This window comes from Paramisgurnus dabryanus, chromosome 19, assembly GCF_030506205.2.
Source record: "Paramisgurnus dabryanus chromosome 19, PD_genome_1.1, whole genome shotgun sequence".
In the NCBI taxonomy this organism is placed as follows: domain Eukaryota; kingdom Metazoa; phylum Chordata; class Actinopteri; order Cypriniformes; family Cobitidae; genus Paramisgurnus; species Paramisgurnus dabryanus.
Genome location: NC_133355.1, coordinates 10765014 through 10788101, shown reverse-complemented (window position 1 = coordinate 10788101; position 23088 = coordinate 10765014). Strand labels below are relative to the sequence as shown.

Sequence of the window (23088 nt, the reverse complement as noted above, 5' to 3'; positions counted from 1 at the left end):
ACATTTTTAAAAAACTGTAAAATTCCGGCAGCTGGGGAGCCGGAAAAATACCGTAAAATAAAACGTGCAAAATAAATTGCAGAAATGTTCTGTAATACAAAAATAAAGTTTTTTTCTGTCATTTTACATTAACACGGTAAAATAATAAAAAAAAAACTGTAAAATTCCGGCAGCTGGGGAGCCGGAAAAATACCGTAAAATAAAACGGGCAAAATAAATTACAGAAATTTTCTGTAATTCAAAAATGAAGTTTTTTTCTGTCATTTTACATTAACACGGTAAAATAAAAAAAAATAAAAACCTGTAAAATTCCGGCAGCTGGGGAGCCGGAAAAATACCGTTAAATAAAACGGGCAAAATAAATTACAGAAATTTTCCTTAATTTGCTTCTCAATCCTGGTCCTCGAGGACCCCCTCCCAGAAAGTTTTAGGTGTCTCCTTATTTAAAACAGTCGATTCAACTTATCAGCCTCCTTCCAAAATGGTAAACACGTCTCCCTAACAAACTGATGAGTTAAATAAGGAAACATCTAAAACATTCTGGGAGGGGGTCCTCGAGGACAAGGATTGGGAAACACTGAACTAGACCATTTCTTTCAAATACCTTTAATCAAAAATTTTGTATGATAATTTTTTTATGGACGTATAATATCAGTTTATTGATTACTAGTAGATTAACCACAGATGTAGCTCATGACATAAACATTTTGCACAAAGCTTCTGTCCTATTTTTTGTGACAGCAATAATTTAAATAGACTGTTGTGCTTGTGCTATCTTTCATTTGATATTTTGACATTCATCTGAACACTTGAGAAATATTCAATCTCACCCTGACCAGGAGAGTTGTCCACTGTTATCCACTCCAGCGAGATTGAAAAGCCACTGCCTTTGGTATCAGATGGATCTTTCTGGATTCTCAGCAGCAGCACTTCAACAGTGTGAACGTGAGCGTGCATGTGAGTCAGGCTGTGAACGATGAGGAACGGCTCTCCTAGACGCTTGCTAAACATGGGCTGGCCAGAAAATAAACACAGTATAGCATGCAAATTGGGACATGAGGCAAAAACATAACAATTTGCAGCCGCATGCCTCAAATTCCGGCAAGTAATATGGTTCATTATCCTAACTGTGGGCTATTTGTGGTTACCAAGCAACATAGAAATGAGATGGAGATTGTTATGCATTTTACGATGGCTTTAAAAGTGTCTCGATAAGAAGTCAGACGGTTTCTTATACAAAATTGTTGGATGTCACAGCAAAATAATAAATGTCTCTCCACATGGCAAATCATCAAATCATTCAATCTTGAATAGCCTCAATTAAAGACCTATCATTTGATATTAAGCAAACATTGAATTGCAATATAATGACATAGATTAGATTTAACAACACAATAAGCAGTACTGGTAGATTTTTCCCCTCATACCTCCCATTTTTGATGGGAACTTTCTCCCCTCTTGCTGGTACGCAGGAGAGTCAGCGTTCCGGTTCCGTCCGTCAGCGCGGCCCACGTTGCAGAGGTCAGACTCAGAGAAGCACACACCTGCTCCCCTTCACATGAGCTGGGGGGCGATTCAAAACGAAACACCTCCCGAGGTTTCCCTAAAGCTGTGTCCTGCCATCAGATAACATCAATCATCAGACATCTTAGTATTGTAAAATAACCATGACTTGTAATGTTACTTTGTTAGTTAAATCATGTGTGAGAGATGTTTTAAGTGGCACTCGTTTAGGGAAGCACACTATTGATGCTCATACTTAGTGCGGCTGGGTAATTGAGTTATGGAAATATATTTTTAATAAATACATTTTTTTCCCAGCGGGATATAGGATGAGACAATGTTGTGAAGCTGTATATTTACAAACAGGAACAAAACCCCAGTCTTTCATCATTTCATTATTTTCATCACATGCTGTTTTAATTAAGGTGATTATGAAGTCTGATTATGAAGCCACTCATCTTAGTCTGATTTAAAATCAGCACGGTTACTTTTACCTTTCAACTGTATATGCAGATGACGGCCGATAAACCGGAAAGAGAGTCGGAAAGGGATTGCGTGGGATGCCATCTGCGGGTGCATAATATTCAGATCTAATTTGAGCGTTAGATGCATAAAAAAAAATATTTGTGTGACCACACCGCATGTGACACACCGACCAGAAGTGATGTATTTCAGTGTGTTTCAATCAAAACACTGTGTGCAAGGTTTATCAGTAACACTTGAATCCTTTAAAAATGATTGATTAGTGATAAGTAAATTATTAAGTATAAATATATATGCAGATTAAAGGCTCTTGGGCTGAATAAGTTCCTTTCCCATGTTGGCTGAAATTAAACTGAAATTTCATTAAGACTGCCACTAGGGGGCGAACTTCAACAGTCGCATCCGAATGTGTGTACAATAAAAATGTGGTTTAGCCTATATATTTTTTAAATATAAATTAAAAAAACATGAAATGCAATTTTAGTCATTAGGAGAAGACAATTTATGAAAGTTAAACAGTTATAAACAAAAGATGTTTAAGAGCTCTACATGTGTTGATTATTTACACTTTTTTATCACAAAGTTGAACTATTAACATTTGACACTTGCAATGTTAAACTGCAATTGTTTTAAAAATATAAAAAAAGAAAATATGAGTTTTCACTAATTAAAAGGGAAAATACTGGATAAAAGAAGTGTGCATCTTTTTTTGAAAATGCAAGGTTTTTTAAAATCCTATTACAAAAAGTAACACTACTACCACTACCACCACTACCACTACTACCACTACGACGACGACGACTACTACGACTATTACTAATACTACTACTACTACAACGACGACGACGACTATGGTTTGGATAGTGTGAGTGCGGCCAAACCGCGCTCAGGCGAGTTTGACCCCCAAAGCCTGGTTTGTTTGACTAGTGTGATCGCTCTGTTCCGTGCCCGGAACAGGTGGGCCGGAGCGTGGTTCACTTGGGCTCGATTCAAAAGGTGAAGACGTCAGTTGCGCGACCACTCACGTTCATCTGCCTCCGTAAAAACCTTTAGATGCGAGCAGCGGGTTTACGTGAATGTCCGAGCTGCACACGTGACAGATTAACTAAGCAACATGATGACATGTGAGAGTGCTGTCTGTAATCGCGCACCAAACGACTCAGAATAAAAAACACAGACTTATCATTACGGTGGGTTCCAGTGTTAAAAGAGCGCTTTACTTCCTGCTTTTTTCAAAACAATCGCATCTTTATGACGAAAGCGCGCCCGGACTCGGATCGATACAAGTACAGTGCGAGTGCGTGCACCTGGGGGAGTAAAGAGGGGTGACAATCGCGCTGGGGCATGGTTTGGTTTGGTTTGGATAATGTGAGTGCGCCCTATGACTACTACGACGACTATGACGACGACTACAACTACTACTACGACTACTACTACGACTACAATAATATATAGGGTAAAAGTTTGGCCCACATATTTACAGTTTTAAAATCTTGCCCTCGAAGAAGAGTAGTTGAAGACCTTTATACAGCCAACAACATGCAATTTTTGGACGTAACACTTTGTTTTGTGAGACTCTGTTTAAAATCTTGCTCAAGGGAAATATCAAATTTATATGTGAATTGCCACATATAGCATTTGAACCGACAACCATTTACAGTAGTTACCAGCCATGGTCTAAATAACATAGCCCTAACACACCAAAACAAAATCCTGCTCAAGTTATCATCCTAATGGGAAAATACTATCTAAAAAACTAGAGGGTATGTACATTAACTCTGTACAACCAACATTTACACCAATGCAATCTGGAGAGCGACTTTTTTTATATAGTCTACTCAAAACGTTTTTGCTTTACTTGTTGATTTTATTTAATTTTACTTGTTGATATGTTTTATCATTGTTAAAAATGTTAAATAAAGCCAAGCTAATATAAAAAGATATGTATTAAATAAATATTCAAATTAAGGCTGTTAATAGAATGTGCTTTCGGGCAACTCACAGACTCTGTGCGGGCAACCTGCTGGTGATAGAGACCGCTGCATTAATACCTTCTAGATAATCTGTAAAGGAATAGTTCACACACAAATACAACTACTGTCATCCATAACTCATTCCCATGTTGTTCTAATAATGGTTAACACCCATAGTAGGAAAAATAAATACTATGGAAGTCAAGGGTACTGTCAACTGTGTGGTTACCCTCATTTATCAAAATATCTTCTGTCTTCAACAGAATAAAGAAACTCACACAGGTTTTGAACAACATGATGGTGAGTAAATGGTGACAATTTTTTGGGTGAACGATCCCTTTAAACACCAGCTGTATAACAGTTAATCCACTGACTTATTACTAAATAAAACAAATAAGCACCATACATGAAGTTTGGGTGTTTTTGAACTTCAAGGCAGCAATTTAAAAAGGACTACAATGAACGTAATAATCAGCAATTACACACTCTGTAAGGTAGCAATTTCTCCAAACTGGCCAGCAATTGGCCTTTGGTTGTCATGGAGCTTGACACACACCATAACTCCATATCAGCTCATTTCTTTCCCAGGTGAAAAAATACCCCCATGACTGATGAGAAAAGAGCTAGTTGCTTTATTTTAACTATAATTATTCTTCAATCATCACGTTTCATAAGTAATCTTACTCTGTGTGTCAACAGCAAGAATGCTTTAAATCACCATCAAATCATCAGCATTAGGACTCTGTGTAGATCAATGGATAGAGCATTAAGATAACAGCTGAAGGGTCATGGGTTCAAATACCAGAAAACACACACACACTGATAAATGAATACTTGCACAGTAAGTTGCTTTGGATAAAAACATCTGCCAAATGAAGAAAAATGTAAAGTTAATGTTACATCAAGCTATCAATGTTTTTATCTGTTTCTTGCTGATTTTACACATCATATCATATGATCTGACCTGAATTAATAACAAAAATTAAATACTGCCATCTGTAGAACAGTACAGTACATGCGTAACAAATCCAATGGAATGAGGCACCAATATTGCACTTTTGTATAGCTCAGTGGTACAGCATTGTGTTAGCAGCATAAAAGGTCATGGGTACGAACCCAGGAACACACATACTGATATAAAAACTATACCTTGTAAGCACTGCAAGTTGCATTGGGTAAACATGAATGCCAAATTCATAAATGTAAATAGATTGTGGAAAAAATGCTAAAATTTTAATTTACAGCTGATTAAGGTTACAATAAAGCAAAAACCCACAACAATAATTACACAATGAGCAAATATATCTAGTGTGTCACCTGCCAAATACTGTTCAATCTTAAGCAGGTAATGCAAGATTTTAAAAAGCCGAAAACAGAGAGGGCACTTTACACAAAAAAGCAAGACTGCCCTCTGCAGGTGGAACATAGACTGTACACTGCATACACATTTATGTATTTACATTTAAGAACTTTTTATGCATATTTTTATGTAAGTGTTCATTTATTAGTAACTTGTCGTACAAGTTTCTCAGACAATGCATAAACTGTTCTGTAACGTAGGACTTACAACACACAAACTCACAACAGACATTATCCAATGATCGAACAGATTTCTGTACATAAGAGTAACATAGCTCACAAGCATCTAACCAGAACAGAATGTGGTTATTTTATTAAACCAAACAGTGTAGATGGTGTACTTAAAACCATACCTTTACAATTTGTTGTTTGAAACATTTTAGAAGAAATCCAGTGTCTTTATGGGACTTTATTCACAATTGTGTTTTTTTCTCAGTTTGAAAACATTTTCTTCTGCTGTGTAACTACAAAATTGAAAAATGACCAGAATCAGCTTTTCATAAACAGGCTCTTCTGGCTTGGTCTCTGATATTCAAGCACAATTTTTAAGTCATAAGTATTTTATTTGGAATAACTGTAATATGCTGTACAATAATAAATCTATATATTTTTTATTTTGTTTGATAATTTAAATAATTTGTTTGATAAAAATATTTTGTTCAATTAATCAATTCTCAAGGGATTTTATTCACATATAAGGAATTTCTAGATCATTTTCAGCTGTTTTTTCCAAATAATTTTCAATAGTTATGGGTTCAACTCCATCAGGTGTTCTTGCTTTACTGAGAGGCGCTCATTATTATCCTCCTCTAGTCCTTTTGAATCTGTTCAATATTTCTGTTAGAAAATTGTGCTTTTCTTCACCTTATAAAAATAATAATAGATCAATCTGTTCATTATTCCAGCAGGCCATTGTTACTTTCCCACTTGATACTGCTTATGGGAATATTGCTGTAGACAATATCTGCTGGAAAAAAGCATGGATGCTTTCACAATTCTATTTCTTAACCAATAAAATAAAATACATTTATTTTAAATAATTCATAAGTGTCATAACCCTGCATACCACTACTTAAAACAATTTGAAAAGGAAATTTGCTCCATTTGCTCCTTCTGTGGAATTCTGAAAACTGTAGTTCATCTTTTTTGGTATTGTCCATTTATAAGATATTTTGGCAAGATGCTTTAGGATTTATAAAGAATGAAATTTAAAATGAATGCATGTTGTTTTGGAAGGATGTGGTACTAGGTTTTGTAAATTATGAGTAATCTAAAAGTGATAATTTTTATTATTAATCTAAATATTTGAATGCTTAACCTCTCTTGTATTTATGAAAGAGTTTGAAAAATACCTCACTCCAATCAAACTGTCTGAGAACGAAAAAAGCCTTAAAAACTATGTCTGTCTGTAATTCCTTTCCTTTTTTTTTTTGATATCCTATAATTTTATTTATGATCAACACATTTCATTTATATGATTTTATCTCCCCCCTGCTTGTTTTGTATCTTTTTTGTTATTGTTGTTATCATTTGTTATTATTTATTACCAATACATTGTTTTAAGCTTCAAAGAATAAAAACAATGTACTGTAGATGGTGACTTGGTGGTGAGAAACATACCAGTGTGATTGTGAAGTTGAGAACCCGTCCCTTGTTGTCCACAAAGTAGACACTGTCTTCATACCAGGGATCAATATGAAGATAGTTGTACATCCCAAATGCTTTCATGTGGTCCAGAGTGTACTGACTGTCTTTGAGCTTAACCTCAGCCACAGCTGCAACAAAAAGAAACATTAGAAAATGATGACGGCTTGCAGAAGACTTATGGGTTTATAAGAATTAAAAGTGATTAAAACACAGCACTGGGAAAACTTCAAGATCATAATTAAGACGTATACAGTACACAGTAGTAGGTGGCATCTGCAGTGCAAATGTGGAGCTGCATCTTTTTTGTGTGATACTGTAACATTGACTGTAACATTGCACGTGCAGAATCAAAGTAAAATGCGTGACGTTTGCATTCACGCTGTGGATAAAACAACACGTATATAATAAACGTAAATAACAGTCACATTAAGCCCTTTTCTCACCTGCATCCAGTTCTACATTGTAAGTAGGAATAGAGTCCAGGGAAAGCCTGTAACTTTCAAAGCTGGGATCGAGCAACTCCCTGTTTACCTTCAGCGAGCAATTCGGTAAAGCCATGATTTAAAATTACACTGATAAGAAACTAAATACTGAGAAAGGGGCCAAAGTAGTCACATGAAACAAACATATATTGATTTAAACGTTGCTGGTAACAGGAAATACGTTTAAACTGTATTTCACGCGCTTCCTACTTGTCGACCCGGACAAGTCATCAGACGGACCGATCGACCGCTAAGTATTCTGGGTAATTGAGTACTTAAGGGTTATGTTGGTCCCGTTTGACTGTTTTCCCAAACCAAACAAACTCTCAGGTAAAAAATATTATTTAGTTCAATAAATTAGCATGAGAAAATATTATTTATTTACTCATTTACTTGCCGTGTCACGTTATATTCCAACGTTGTGGGATGCAAATCAGGCAATTTTTACACCTATGAAATCTATTTTGAATATGTATGTTGTGGCAGGGTTAACAATATTTTCACAAAGAATGAAAATTCAACATTTTAAACTATGCAATCCTCGAATGTGTGGTGCCATTCTGTGTAATCTTGTAAAAAAAATAAGTTATTGCTGCCGGATACTGCTTACTGCTTATTGGCTGTTGTATTAAATCTAAAAAAGGTTGCATGTTTCAATATTCAAATGCGGCCTTTTATGCAAAACATTACTTGTGCATTGACAGGGAAGCAAAGTTGATTTTTGATTGTTGACATGCCATTTTTGCATAGAAGCTGTTTAACAATATGTGTTCACGTTGAAATAAAATAATTATATAAAGATTTTGATATCGCAAATATGATTATATTTTTTACAATTTTGTCCGACCTGAAACAGTGCTGCAACGTCACTTTGACGTAGGTTTTTTATTGAACATTTGAAATTCAGAATTATACAAAAGGGCAAGTCCACGACCTCACACTTTTTTGCAAAGCACATACTGTACAAAAATAAAAAATAAAAAATAAAATAAAAAAGGGCATCACCAACATATAAATTCATTTAAATTTTCTGGCTTTTTTATTCTTTACAAATGTTAGATTCTAAATATATTTGTTTGAAAATTTACAAAATTGGAGTTACTCCATTTGACCTGGTGCATTTAAAATTTCCCTAATAGCAAAAACAAATCAATAACAAACATTTTTCCTTTGGAAACGTGAATGTAGTACAACTGAAGATAGATTTAAATTTAGAATTGAACACTTAAAAATTATGACATCTTGTACCAAAAGAAGGATAGGGACATAGTGTGCAATAGTTCATTTTTCACAATTACAAAAAAAATAACATTTGACGTACCTGTATTGGCACAAAAAAATTAAATATTATTTTGTAATAAATAGACGTCATTAGACACTACCAACAAATGTCATTTTTAGATCAGTTAAGGCGGATAATTATTTAAGGTAGTGTAAAAACTGCACGTACAGTATCTACTTTTTGTTTGGTGTTTGGGTACACTGGAAAGATTACATGTTTGTAGAATGACAGCAATGTTCATGATTGGCACACAAAGGTAAAAAATACCGTCTCTGTTTCCACCCCGAGGGCAGGTACAGTACTATAAAAGACTAAGAGTGTTATTGGATTGTTACTGTGTGGATTTCTTAAAAGAGCTGAACAGGTATGTGGAACTGAATAATGATTAATGCAAACTTTAAGAACTTTACCACTTTACTTTCTAAATGCTCTTTGACTAATTGGCATTATTTATCTGTTTATCGGTGCAGTAGTGATTACAGCAGGTGGCATTGTTCTGAGGGACGCGCGCTTTTGAGTTTATCGGCGAAGATGGGGCGCGTGCCACGACACCTGCATCTTGCGCTTGCTGTTTCTATATTGCTGTGGAACTCAGCAGGTACGCGCTTTCTGCGTTATGGCATATTAAGTATAATACCCTGGCCGTTTGAGGGCTTTCACAACGTTTTCATAGTACAGACGAGACAGACATAGATATACATTTACATTAAAAGCATTTTTTGTCATACAGGTGCGCAACAGGTCAACATCATAAGCCCATACGTTGGCAGCGTTAATGGAGGAACAAGACTGACTATACAGGGTCAAGGTAAAAAATGCACACAACATAAGCTATAAATGGAATTAGGTAACCTATGTGTTTAAATATTATCTCTGTCATTTATTAACACACCAAATAAAGCATTATTTAACATGAACAAACAAAGAAAGAGCAACATGCTTTTTTAGATTGATTATTCTTTGTTAATATCCGCCACTTAACCCTTACGAAAATTGACCATGGTTTACTACAGTTAAAAAAAAAACACCATAGTTAAAGCACGGTAAGTGTAGTAAAACCAGGGTTTTGCTGATACAGTAGTAATCAATACACCAACAAACCATGGTTACTACACTTTTACCACAATAAAACCATGGTTAATTTCTTAAGGGAATACCTTTGTTCATTGTTATCCTATAGCTTTGGTTAATTTTCCTCAGGTTTTGCTCAAGCCAGTCAGTTCAGTTTAAATGCAGATGACCCAAACGTTGGGAACAGTGTGACTCTGGTGTCTCAGACGAGATCAATTCCCTGTGATGTTGAAAGAGACTCCAGTCACTCTACAAAGATCACATGCTATACAAGGCAAGAATGACTTTGTAAAAATGTCATAATCTTTATTAGTAGACACTTCTATAAGGTCTTGAAACTGTAGAAAAAAATCAATAAAAATACATTAAACATGGTCTCCATAGGGTAAATTAAATAAACACCTGTTTCTCTCAATGCACTTCAAAATGCAAAATGTGTAAACATTTATTTAAAAGTAATTTCAATTAGCCCCCCCCCCCAAATATATTATACGGTACATGTTAAAAAATTGTTGTCCTTTATTCTATTTTATTGTGGGGCACAATTCAAATGATTGTGGTTTCGTTTAATGCAAAACTTTTGTTTACTGTAAGCAACATTTTATTCTCTGAAGTAGCTAAACAGCAAAAGTCATATCTTACAAACAAATCATTCCTTTATGTCTTTTCAGAGCTTTGCCACAAGATAACTATGAGATACGAGTCAGTGTGGATGGTGTGCCAATTCCTTTAAATCAAATTTGTAATGGCTCGCCGACGTATAACTGCATCTTCCAAGTAAGTTAAAAAGATTTGGTTTACTAAAATACAGTCCTATCTCAAATATTGCAACATTCAAATACATGATGTGATTTTACAGAGTAGATGGTATTATACGCCCAGCATTCAAAGTCTTACCCCACTGTCAGGCCTCCCAGGTACAGTAAGAATTTGGTTTTAGTTTGTTAATAATTACTTTTTATTATTGTAGTTAAGATGATTTTATAACTTTTTATAATGTTACTGAACAGGGACTGTGGTGACAATTCGAGGAAGAATATTCACTGATGTGTACGGAAGCAATACAGACAAAAGTTCAAATGGCCGGAATACAAGATTTCTGAGGTCTGGAATACACAATAAATAAAAAAAATGAATTGAACTGTAGTTATATTGTATGCTATTAAAATATGTTTCATCCTTACAGTCTCTTTAAATTGGGTTTGTGATTGCTATTTTTATCAGGGCATACATGGGTGGGATGTCTTGTGAACTCCTAAAACCCAATTCAGATGAAAAGTAAGCATACTTTATATTTATTATGTATCTGCAGAATGCTTTTTTTCTCAAAAAAATTAAATGCTTACACTTCATACATTTTATTAGTTGATGTGTTTAATGGGAGTTAAACTCATGATTTTTGCACTGCTAACTTAGTGGTCTAGTTGAGTCACAATCACAAACCATAAAGTAATGCAATAATGTACATTGTTAATTTTTTTAATTGTTTTATTATCACACATCTATTCACAGAATAAATGTTAAACTGGATGCAGTAAATTGCCTTTTCTTATTTATAGGTATGGCCTGATACTGGATTCTCAGGGGAGTGATTGGGGATACATGAGTTGTAAAATGACAGGAACTTATGTTGGTGAGGATGTTTTTTTTGTTTTTCAAAACACTAATGTTAAGTAAAAAAATAATTAACATTTTTAATTTTGTTCAGGTCATCACAACCTCAGTTACATTCTGGATGCCGAATACGGGAGGTCAGAGTCTGGTGTTACTTTACCCCATATTTACATATTTTCTGCATCTCATCCATAGTTTTAAGTCACAAAACAATGTCTTTTCTAGGAGTCTGCCAGATTTGGCACTTTTCAGTGTCTCAGCCCTAAACAAGCTCGCCATGTTTCAGACATACGCAGGTACGGAAGAACATTATGCTTATGATACAAACAGTAATTCCTTGGAAAGTCAGATTTTTTTTTTTTTTTGAAAAACTTGGCATATTGTTGATGAAAAATCTTTTTCTCTTTCAGAGGTGACAGGAGTATCTCCGTCTATAGGCAGCGTGTTGGGCGGCACATTAATGACCATTCAGGGACACTACTTTGATGAGACTGACCAACCAGCTGTGGTTTTAGTTGGAGGTAAACCAGATGTCCAGTCATTGATAAATGTATATACAGTGTCCACTTTAAATACCTGGAATTTAGTTTAAAGTTAATTTATGGTTTAAAATAAAATAAAAAATATATATTTAAGATTCTGCTATATAGGTTGTAAATCAAATAAGCAGATTTAAAACAATGATCATATTGTGGCCGGTTGCATAAACTTCTTAGACTAGTTTTAAAAGTTTGTCATTTTTTATTTTTCTTCAAGACTGCTCATAACTGTTTAAAGTATGATACATAAAAAGGAAGACTGGTCTAATTTAAACCCAAATAGTAAAACTGATTAGAATTTATCAATTGCTAGTTAGTCAGACTTGTTAAGGCTTGTTCTTGTTCTTTTAACTTCACGGCTATGTTTTTGCAGCAAAGTACAAAAAGTACCTCCTTGGAGCATTCTTCAATCATGTTGCCAGCTTAAATTATTATAGACAATAGGAGACACATCAAATACTAAGACATAGTTTTTTTTTTCTTACATTTTAATGTGTTTTTACTGAAAATGATAAACAAATTTGATTTAATTCAAACTATTTGCTTTATTATCTGTAGGTCTGGAGTGTCAGATTCAGAGCTTATCAGATGAGGAGATAGTCTGCTTGACTCCTGGTTATGAAAGGACTAACATGACAGTGTTTCCAGGTGAGAAGTCAAATCTCTTTCAATCATCTATTGCTGCACTTCACATGGGAACATCTGATCAATTTTTCAGTCTTTTAATGTCACGTTATCTTCATCTTTTCTGTCATGTAGCTCAGCCTAACCCTAACCTGATACTATCACACATTTCACAAAACAAGGCCACGACATATTTGTTGAAGTTGTCTTAACAATTGCTTTAAATTCCTCAATTCTTTAAATTCCTCCATTCAATGAATTTAGTTCCTGGCATTGATTTTGCATTAAATTAAAATTATGTGATTTTCCCAAATTATATAAAGTGTACATTTCCAGTCTAACATTTGGAAACACATACTTTTCCTATAATTTCCTTCATTATAGCCACATTTTTGAATATAATAAGAGAATTATGAAAAAACACAACTGATAGTGGACATAAAAATATTTTACAGATAATAAACTATAATATTTTTGAAACAAATAGTATAGTTAGGAACATGCATTTAAAAACATAATTAAAAATATTGTCCATGAAACAATGCAGCTTGTATTAAATGATTTTAATCTGTGTTTACAGGTAGCAGGGGAGTAAAAATGGAGGTGTGGAATAACAGTAATCCCAGCAACCTAGATGACGTTTTGGGCTATAATGCCAGTAGGCCTGGTTATTCTGTACAATGGGTGGATTCCCTGTCCTATGTGTGGCCTCTTGAAATGGATAACTTTGTGGCTCGATTGAGCGGTTTCTTTGTTCCGATGGAGACAGACAACTACTATTTTCGAATTAAAGCAGATGATCGGTGTATGCTGTATTTCAGCAAGACAGGACGTCCCCAGGATAAAGTATGTGAATGATAACAAAATCAATAAATAATTTAACAATTTATATCATAGTAAGCGCAAGTTCTTACCGTATAAGCCAATGGTCATCATAACTTTGATATTTGTGACACAGTCTGTTGTCTAAAGTCTTTTTTGTGATTTACTAACTGAGTAAGGCCATGTCAAAAATCTGAACTTCTTTTGAGAAAAATGAACACGAAAAAGAAAACGAAAATGAAAAAGAAAAACAGAACATAAAATTAAAACTGAACTTTACATTTTAATTTTGTCCCTATTATTGCTAAAAAGCCTTTTTAAAAATGTATTTACAGATTCCTTTTCAAGTTTGCCTTTTTATTTTAATATTGTCAGTCTTGACTCAAGATTATATTGAAAAGGAAATGTCAAATCATCAATTTAATTTAATTTTTCAATTTGGCCGGAATGATGCTTCATCGGGTTAAAAATGAAAATGAAATAATTTAATATAATGTTTTAATTTTTATTTTAGCATTTCATTTTCAAATTTGGGACATATTTTGCAATTTTATTTTTTATTTTATAATTTTATTAATTATTTTATAATTTTATTAATTAATTTTAAAAAGTCCAAAAATACCTTCCATAAAGTTGTAATAGATTTTCAATCACATACAATGTAAAATTTAATTGTAATTAAATGTATATTTTTTTCCAGGTCAAGATAGCATATCAACCTTACTATACAAACAGCTTCTTTACATACAGCACCCAGAAGTCAGCGGTCATGCGCTTAGAGAAAGGAAAACCGTAAGTAAATGTTTTACCATAAAATTCAAACCAATGCAAAAATATAAAAAAATCGTCTTCTGGATAAGCTGTTCTCTTTTCCTATAATATTTCATTGTATGTAACAACCTCATCCTAGATTATCCTGTAAAATAATCCTGTCCTGTCTTAATGTGCTTGCAGGTACTACATTGAGGTTTTAATGCAGGAATATGGCGTGGTATCTTCTGTTGATGTAGGTTTTTTCAAAGAGATCAGTCCTTTCGTGGCTCAGCAGACACCAGACGCTGTTAATGAGAGACAGCAGATAAACACCAACTATGGTGTCTTTCCTGAGAAACAGGTACACATGATTTATTTGGATGAAGTTCATCACTGCACCTGCAAAAACTGTGAAGGACAGAAACCATTGTACCTGTATGTGTATGTGTTTTAATTCTCTGTTGTTTTAGGTGGTTCGTTTTGAGCGATGGACACCAGTGAGCGCCGTCCAAGAGGTGCAGACATTGAGAATCAGTAGTGACTGCTTTTCTCTAAGCATCTGTGGAAACACGTACTACTTCCTGGCATATGGAAATCAAAAAACAGGTGCATTACTGTACAGTACCTCACACTCAAACAATATTGCAAAAATGTTTTTGATGTATCAGGTTAAATAGCCCAAAAGTATATACTTTGTTCCCCAACTGTTCTTTATGTTTGTTGTGTTGTTTACTGGTATTGTTGTTTTACATATTACAGGGCCGATTCCAGTCAGTGCTTCAGCGTTGGACTTACAGAACGCTCTGAATGATTTGTGGACGATTAAACCAGACACGGTTACAGTCACAAAGCAAGAACTGAGCACAGAGTCACTTTACAATGTGACATTCAACTCAAATAGAGGTGAACTAACAAGTGTTACAATTTAAAGAGTGATAACATTACAATTATTTTCTAAATGATTCTTTTAAGATGATCCGTACCCAGGCCCGTATACCTAAAGCTTCTAAGAATCCTTTCAGAGAGATCCTATTTTAGCTTATGCATTTTAAAACTATTTTCTACATAACGTCTTCTGACGGTGCAATCATTTTGACGTGCGTTTCGTAATTTTTAAGGAAATCACACTATATTCATAAATGCTTTTTTTGAACACAATTGTTTGTAAGATCATCCTGCTTGTAAAACGTTGTGAAAGACTCAAATCATGACTGAGATACGTATGTAGTTGCGTTTTCCCTGCTGCCAAATATCTTCAAGTAGCGATAACTTTACTAATTTATGGTGCTATGACATGTCTGCGCTGTTTTGGAGATGTTAGCATGTCTCTAATAAGATCATTCATAGACACGATCAATGCATGATCTAATCTGAAGCATCTTAATAACCTACTGTTATCCATTATCTGCAACACACTTCTCCCTATTCATTTTCAGCCATTTGCTCCTCTGTTAAAGAAACTCTTAGAAGTCCTGTCTACGCATAACACTTTGGAGCAAGCCTTTTCGCTAAGAATTTTTATGATTACCGGCCCAGATATTTACCACAGGGTGAATACCTGTGTCGGGTCGTGACTGCTCATCCGAGGGGCGCAAATACAAAATAAGTGTTCGGAGTGTCCTGTGTGTTGCTTGCGTTTTCAAAATATGTGTTTGTTGCGTCATGTGAACCATGTGCATCACATGTTTTGTCAAAATAAGTGCCTGCTGCACACGAGTCAAAACCGATTATGATAAAAGAGACGCTCACGTTCACAAAATACACGCAAGACACTCCCTTAACAGTAAACTCCTGCATGAGATTATGCGAGTATCTGGCAAACGTGAGCGTCTCTTTTATCATAAACCCTTAAAGCAACTCCAAAACGTTTTTTTTACCTTAAAATAACATTTCCAAAAAAGTTTCAGTCATTCATCCACTCGAAACAGGGTGAACGGCACTTTCACATTCACTTTGCAGCCCTCTATCGGCCAAAACCGCACTAAAGAAGTTTCCAACCGTCGGGTCGCGCTCCTGTAGTATAAGGTGACCAGATTTTTAAAATGAAAACCGGGGACATTTCCTAGTTAAATGGTCAAAATATCATTAAAATCTAATTTGTTGTTATCTATGAATTAAAAAATGGGGACAAAATGTTTTTTTAAAGTTTTCTTCTTTTTATTGTTGTGGGTTCACTGCAAAAAATGACTTCTTACTTAATTGTATTTTTGTCTCATTTTCAGTACAAATATCTAAAAAATCTTAAATCAAGATGCATTTTCTTGATAAGCAAAATCCCTTAAGAAAAATCTAGCTTTAAGACAAAAAATAAATTTAAGTGAATTTATGCTTAAAACATGCAAAAAATATTTTTCTTGAATTAAGTAGTGGTAGATTTTTTTTGCTTGTTTTAAGCACAAATTTGATTTTTTTTGGTCTAAAAGTAGACTTATATTCTTAGGTCATTTTGCCCATCAAGAAAATGCATATTGACTTAAGAATTTTTTTATATTTGTACTGAAAACAAGAGAAAAATACTAATAAGAAAGTCATTTTTGCAGTGTTTCTAATTCAATTAATTGAACAATTTCTGTATCCTAAAAATCAATTTTTTCCCGTTTTTTACCTGTTGGAATGCGTCTTTTGCAGCGATTTTTGTGTGAGCATATCAGTGAACACCCCTGACCACTCGGTGAGTTTCACGTCTTTGTAAACGAAAGTTTAATGCATTTTAGGAAGGATTGTTCCAGTGCACCATTAAACCCATTGTAGAGGTCTGAGCTGAAACACAAACACGCGAAAATTCTCAGGGCAGCCGAAAATGTCGAAATTTCAGTCAAAACCATTCTATTTGACCATAAACAATCTGAAAACAGGGCTTTAAGTCTAAAATACCGAACTTGTCCTTTAATTAATTTATATTTTACTCTGGGTTGTGACGGAATAATTTTCTGAAAAAAAAACAATGAACGGTCTCAACTGGCTTCTATAATATTGTAATTGTCTCAATCTCAGGTGATTTTGAGGATCTTCAGTATTGGACCGTGGATGCGAATGTAAACATCACAGTTAATGAAGAAGTTAAAGGGAAGGCCAGTCTGGAGAGTTTCACACTGATGTGGGGTGGAGTTCCTTCTTCTCCTTTGACTTTCAATGCATCTGAGACTGAGGTTTTTATTTTTGTATTTGTTTATTTGTACTTTCTGGTAAAATCTAAACCATAAAGTATTTATACAGTCTTGTTCCCTTTTGTGATTAAAGGTGCTAGCTGCACTAAATGTGATGGTCAACGCTACATGTCCACCACAGATTCCAACCACTGAGAACTCTAATGTGAAATTTTTTAAAGATTATGAAAATGCTACAGCAGTAAGTACAGCTTGCATTGATAATTAAGATCAAACTAATGTCTGTATTGTAACAAGCTGCACAATGTTTTAAGATTGAAAATTTTAAAATTGAAATTTGCTTTATTTGGCAACAATTCACACGCAAGAATCCAACATCGGTTACTTTGCCTGAAGCAGTGGTTCACAAACTGGGGGCCATGAGATATAGGCGCCCCAGTTGACATTTTATAAAATACATAAATTTATTATAAATTCAGTGTAATCAAACATAAACCAAACAGCACTAAATTGTATAATTTAATATGGTAACACTTTATTTCGATAGTCCACTTTAGACATTTTACTAACTATAAGTAACTTTGCAACTACTTATCAACTACCAATCTTTAGAGAATTAGTAGACTGTCTGCTTAATATCTACTAACACTTTATTGTGATGATATTTCAACAGACATTCAACTCTCTATAAGTATCCTTGCAGGTGCATGTCAACTTATTCCACTAACCCAAACCTCTTCCCTAACCCCAACCCTTACAGTCTACTAATACACTAATGACAGTTAGTTGATGTATAGTTGCAAATTATTGAAAGTTAGTTGACATGTAGTTGCAAAGTTATTTACAGTTAGTAGAATGTCTAAAGTGGACTATCAAAATAAAGTGTAACCTTTAATATCTGCACTGTACACAAGGGGGGCTGCACGGCAAAAAAGTTTGAGCACCACTGGCCTTGCATCAAAAGCACATACAACTTTCTCTCTGTTAACCAGTTTTCAGGAGTTCGGGTCACAGATTCTGAAGCTTTCTGTGGTCGTTGGTCTGTAAAAAACCCAGGGGTTATTTTTGACTACAGTGACTATACAGCATCTGGAGCATCGTACAACCCAATACCACTACAGACGTACAACACCGTAAGCATCACCAAACATCTTAGATTCTCAATGAATCAATATTCCTCAGAATGGCAATGAAGTCCTCAAAGATAGAAATTGATCTGTTTTTTCAAAATTGTTTGTTGTAGTTCTGCACAGCCTACAAAGGCAGTCTGGTGAATGTACTTGGAGTGTTTTTCAGTTACCAGACCAGTGCAGGTGTTTACCAGAACATAAGCATGCAACTCACTGTGCAGTTTGACTCAACGGATGAGTATGTTTATTTATCTAAACACAAAGTCATCTTGCATCATTTATTAAGATTCGTTGCCTACTTACTGAAAGATAGCACAGTCACGTCTATACACAATTTTTTGTAACATCAGGTGGAAATACAAGTGTGTGGATCTCCTGGACGCCATTCAGCAAAGATACACAGGTTCCAACTACAGACTCTTCCAGCTGAGTTTGTATGGAGAGAGCGCTAACTCTGTTTACTACGTAGATACTGTTCACATTGGACGAGCAGCGACCGCTTTAGATCCGAATGGTACTCTAAACAGTGACTTATTTGTTGCCAAAAAATGATTATTTACAAGTACGTTTGTTAGAGTATAATTCTGTCTCATGTGTTTGTTCTCAGTTATAATGCAGAGGAGAAGGCCACCTGCTCTTGCCGACTTAGGATATTTCTTTTCAAGCTTTGCTGTAAAGAAACAAGCAAACACTTCACAAGTCAGCTATGAGATCACAGCGACACCATACAACTGTGCCTTTGGTATACCGTTGATTGAAATTGGCTTTCTACAGGTGAGTTAATCGAATATAGTTAGGTAAAAAAACATTCTGTCAACATTAAAAGATACAACAGCATAGTTATGACGCATCGACTTTTCACAAGTCATCATGAAAACTTTAAAACAGTTAGGCAAGATGTCTTGAGTCGGCATCTTTGTTGACAACATTCCTGACAGCCAGACAGATTTTAGGGATTGGTTTAGTGCTAGGTTTAAACTTGGGACTGGGTTAGGTCCTTGTACATCACTTAAGTTTAAAAAGGGACACATGATGGAAATCTGACTTTTTTAACTCTTTCACCGCCAGCGTTTTTAAAAAAAGTTGCCAGCCAGCGGCAGCGTTTTTCATGATTTTCACCAAAGTTTAAAGCCTTCCGGAAAATGTTCTTCTTTAAATATATAAACATACAATATACCAAATGAAAGAACAGACCCTCTGCTTTCAAAAAAAAAAAAAAACCGTTTCATCCTACCTTTAGTGGTTCCTTTGTAATCAGCTTTTGAATATGGGTAGGTTTCTGCAAAAACACCACATTTTGAGCAAAAAGCAGAGATAATCCCATTTTTATGACGGACTTTTCATAGAGATTCACAGCGATCTTTAAAACAGACACGGACATGCAGCCGCTTGCCATAGGGCAATACTTCCGGGTTTAAAAAGTTGCGGAAGGATAATAGCGGTATTGCGGAAAGACGGAAAATCCCGTCATTGGCGGGGAAATGTTTTCTCTTAATTGACGAGATATCTCGTCAATGGCGGTGAAAGAGTTAATGTTTAAGTGCTATAATTGGATCCCCAGTGCTTCTATCAACCTGGAAAATGTGAAAAAGATCAACCCAGTAACTTAGTTTTGCTAAACCATTCTCTGCAAGCATGTGAAAATATAGGTCATTGAAATTTGGCTCCCCCTGTGATGTCAGAAGGAGATAAGGCTGCACTATCCAACCACCACACTGCCATTTAGTGCAGAGATCAGCTCATTTGCATATAAAAGCACACAACTAAAATGGCTCATTTTTGCTCACACCTACAAAGTAGCAATTTTATCTAAAATACTTATTTATAATAAATTATCTATGGGGTTTTTGAGCTGAACTTCACATACTTACTATGGGAAGACCAAATATTTATTTGATCTTAAAAAAGTCTTGGGAAATTTCACCTTTATTGGTTAAATATGAATAGGATTATTGTTAGAACTTCTTGGTTTGACAGGATTGTTTTTTGAAAAAAACATTTACTGAGAAACTTGCCTTACTTAGGGTGTGCATTTGTGCATACTGCAGATCAGGGCCGGCCCTGGGCATAGGCGGAATAGGCAAATGCTAAGGGCGCCGCTGACCCCTTGGGGCGTCCGTGCGCCCAAATTAATATTTTTTTAAATATATGTATATAAACATTTTACTATATATATTTAATTCTGCACAAGAAAACAGCAGTTATTAATAAATTATTAGTAGCATAGTATCTCGGAAGATCGTGCTTGTTAAATAGCTCTATACTGCACTGAAGCGGCAGTTTAAAATATAAACCCAGAATTCAGCGAACGTCAAGACAAAGAAAACGGAAACAACAATCAGACCGAGATGCAGAATTTACATAATGTTACACAAATCATGTTTAAATTTCAATGTTTCTGGACAGAAATACCAACTTGTTCACTTTGTTTGGTATTAATAAGTGCTGGCCGCGGTGCTGAAGAGGCGCTCGGACGGAGTACTGGTGGCACATGCACAGATATTTACGTGCAAGCCATTGGAAACAATTATTCGTTATTATATAATTATTATTCGTTACTTTCACTTAAGAAGAGTTCTGCACTTTTTATTTCAACATTTCTCTTTATATAAATTCTATTTTGTACTTAAATCTATAATTTCGTTACTAACCCAACGAACTCATCTGCGCTTTCCGATAGGTTGCACGTAATGGGAAAAGTATAGCTTTCTTCCACTTGAGAAGAGTTGTGCATTTTTAAACTTTTTAAAAAAATATCTCTTTTTTTCTTCTATTTAAAATCTATAGTTTCGTTATTTTACTAACCCAACTAATGACTCGTCCGCTTTCCAATAGATTATGCAATATCTGTGCATAAGTGCCACCAGTACTCCGTCAGAGTGGGTCTTGGTCTTCAGCACCGCGGGGAGCAGCCAGCACTCCAATGCGCAGCTTATTAATACCAAACAAAGTGAACAAGTTGGTATTTCTGTCCAGAAACATTGAAATTTAAACATCCGTGTAACTTTATGTAAATCCCGCGTCTCGGTCTGATTGTTGTTTCCGCTTTGTTGTTCTTGACGTTCGCTAAATTCTGGGTTTGTATTTTAAACTGCCGCTTCAGTGCAGTATAGCCACAGTATGCGTGCGTGCGTGTTTGTTTGTGTGTGTTTCCAAAATATTTTCAAAATAAAGAAAAAAGACAAAGCTGTGCAGTTTGTGTTTCTGTATAAGTTTATGAGCAAAATGATTGGAACACAATTGTGATTCTGTGATTCTAAAGGGCACCAGGTGAAATCTTGCCTAGGGCAGCAAATTGGCCAGGGCCGGCCCTGCTGCAGATAATTATGAAACCTTAATTGTGTAGCATTACAACATATTGTTTCACATTAAAACTAGCATTCAGTCTTCAATTTTGTCCTGTAGAAAATGCAAAGCAGCACAGAGGATCTATTGATTCAACGTCAGGAGAATGCCACAGTCACCATTACTCGTCCGCAGAAAGCCAGCCCCCCTCTTACTGGAACCTTTGACATTGCAGCCTTTGGTCAACATGTCACTGGTAAACATGCTAACTACTGGTTTCCTGTATAGACGCACTAGAGATTCTTTGATGTCAGACACAGTTGCTTTGATGTTTTGGTCCTAAAATCAAATATTGGTGATGAACTGGTTTTTCCTCTTTACAAAATCTACAATCTTCAGTAGTTTAACTGGTTTTTCATATTTTGTGTGTGGTGTGCGTACCTTAGGTCTGCCCGTAGATATCAGTGCTGCCGACCTTCAGTTCGCCCTACAGGGGATTCCAGAACTTGGCCAGCTAGACGTGCAGAGATCTGGAGATTGCAGAAGTTACACATGGGACATCCGATGGCTCACCGTCCCTGGGAATCAGCCACTGTTAGAGGCAAGATGCAATGCACTGCTAAACACCAAAGCAGAATGATCACTATCAGATCTTCCGTTTTCTACATAAAATCATCCTACATAATGTAAAGAACATTCTGTGAAAATAATTAAAAAAAATATCTAAAAATGGTATATCTTTAATATTGACTGTAAGGCCATGTCACATATTGAAATCAATGTGAAATCAATGATGGAATTCAAACTTTGATGCTCTTAATCTGATTATTAGATTGAGACTATAGTCTAGAGTTCACAGACGGGTCACATATCACAGATGAGATCTTTTAAATATCTCAGTTGTTTTTGCTAGACAGCAATGAGAAAATTAAATAATTTCATAATTTCATTTTTAACCTTTTTGCACTTTTTCAAGTTTTCACTTTTATCAACTTTGGATAAAATAGCTCAAATAAAGAAAATATATTAAATCTTACATTTCTAAAATAACCTAAAATAAAAGCCTTTTAAAGGAACAGTTCAGCTAAAACAAAATGTCATTTTTGACATATTTGTTTACTCTATGCTGTTTTATTTTATTTGATATGCACAAATGGAGAAATTAATAATTTTCAGTAATATTCCTTTTCATGTTTATGAGTTAAATAGGTTATTTTTATGATGCTTTTATGGTGCTGCATGTCCCACTTTTGGAGCTTGTATATCATGTAGAACCCAGTCCCTGCAGAAAAACGCGATCGCATGATTCAATGCATAATCAGCCAAAGTCTGCATATTTTTTCATTTTTTTTCAAATACGCCACACTTTTGCCGCATAAATTGCAGATTTCCACTTGCAAAATATGCGGGGCTT

General features: G+C 35.1%; 2 protein-coding genes across 2 annotated transcripts in view; one reads left to right on the top strand and one right to left on the bottom strand.

Moving 5' to 3' along the window:
• The window catches only part of nudcd1 (NudC domain containing 1), a 28451-nt gene extending 20772 nt beyond the window's left edge, over window positions 1–7679 (bottom strand). The window contains exons 1-4 of the mRNA XM_065288730.2: window positions 7409–7679; window positions 6939–7093; window positions 1428–1616; window positions 831–1014 (exon numbers count right to left, since the gene is read on the bottom strand). Of these exons, the coding sequence (XP_065144802.1) occupies window positions 831–1014; window positions 1428–1616; window positions 6939–7093; window positions 7409–7523 (643 nt within the window). The 5' untranslated portion in view covers window positions 7524–7679. The remainder of the gene's footprint in view (window positions 1–830; window positions 1015–1427; window positions 1617–6938; window positions 7094–7408) is intronic.
• Window positions 7680–9260: 1581 nt separating this feature from the next.
• LOC135773579 (fibrocystin-L-like) overlaps window positions 9261–23088 on the top strand; it is a 39800-nt gene continuing 25972 nt past the window's right edge. Inside the window, 25 exon segments of the mRNA XM_073812784.1 lie at window positions 9261–9327; window positions 9460–9537; window positions 9930–10074; window positions 10472–10577; window positions 10660–10717; window positions 10811–10904; window positions 11025–11078; window positions 11360–11433; window positions 11509–11551; window positions 11640–11710; window positions 11825–11935; window positions 12512–12601; window positions 13158–13423; window positions 14100–14191; window positions 14354–14513; window positions 14623–14758; window positions 14912–15055; window positions 17147–17301; window positions 17393–17500; window positions 18252–18392; window positions 18503–18627; window positions 18740–18903; window positions 18997–19163; window positions 21795–21930; window positions 22121–22275. Coding sequence (XP_073668885.1) covers window positions 9261–9327; window positions 9460–9537; window positions 9930–10074; window positions 10472–10577; window positions 10660–10717; window positions 10811–10904; window positions 11025–11078; window positions 11360–11433; window positions 11509–11551; window positions 11640–11710; window positions 11825–11935; window positions 12512–12601; window positions 13158–13423; window positions 14100–14191; window positions 14354–14513; window positions 14623–14758; window positions 14912–15055; window positions 17147–17301; window positions 17393–17500; window positions 18252–18392; window positions 18503–18627; window positions 18740–18903; window positions 18997–19163; window positions 21795–21930; window positions 22121–22275 — 2940 coding nt within the window.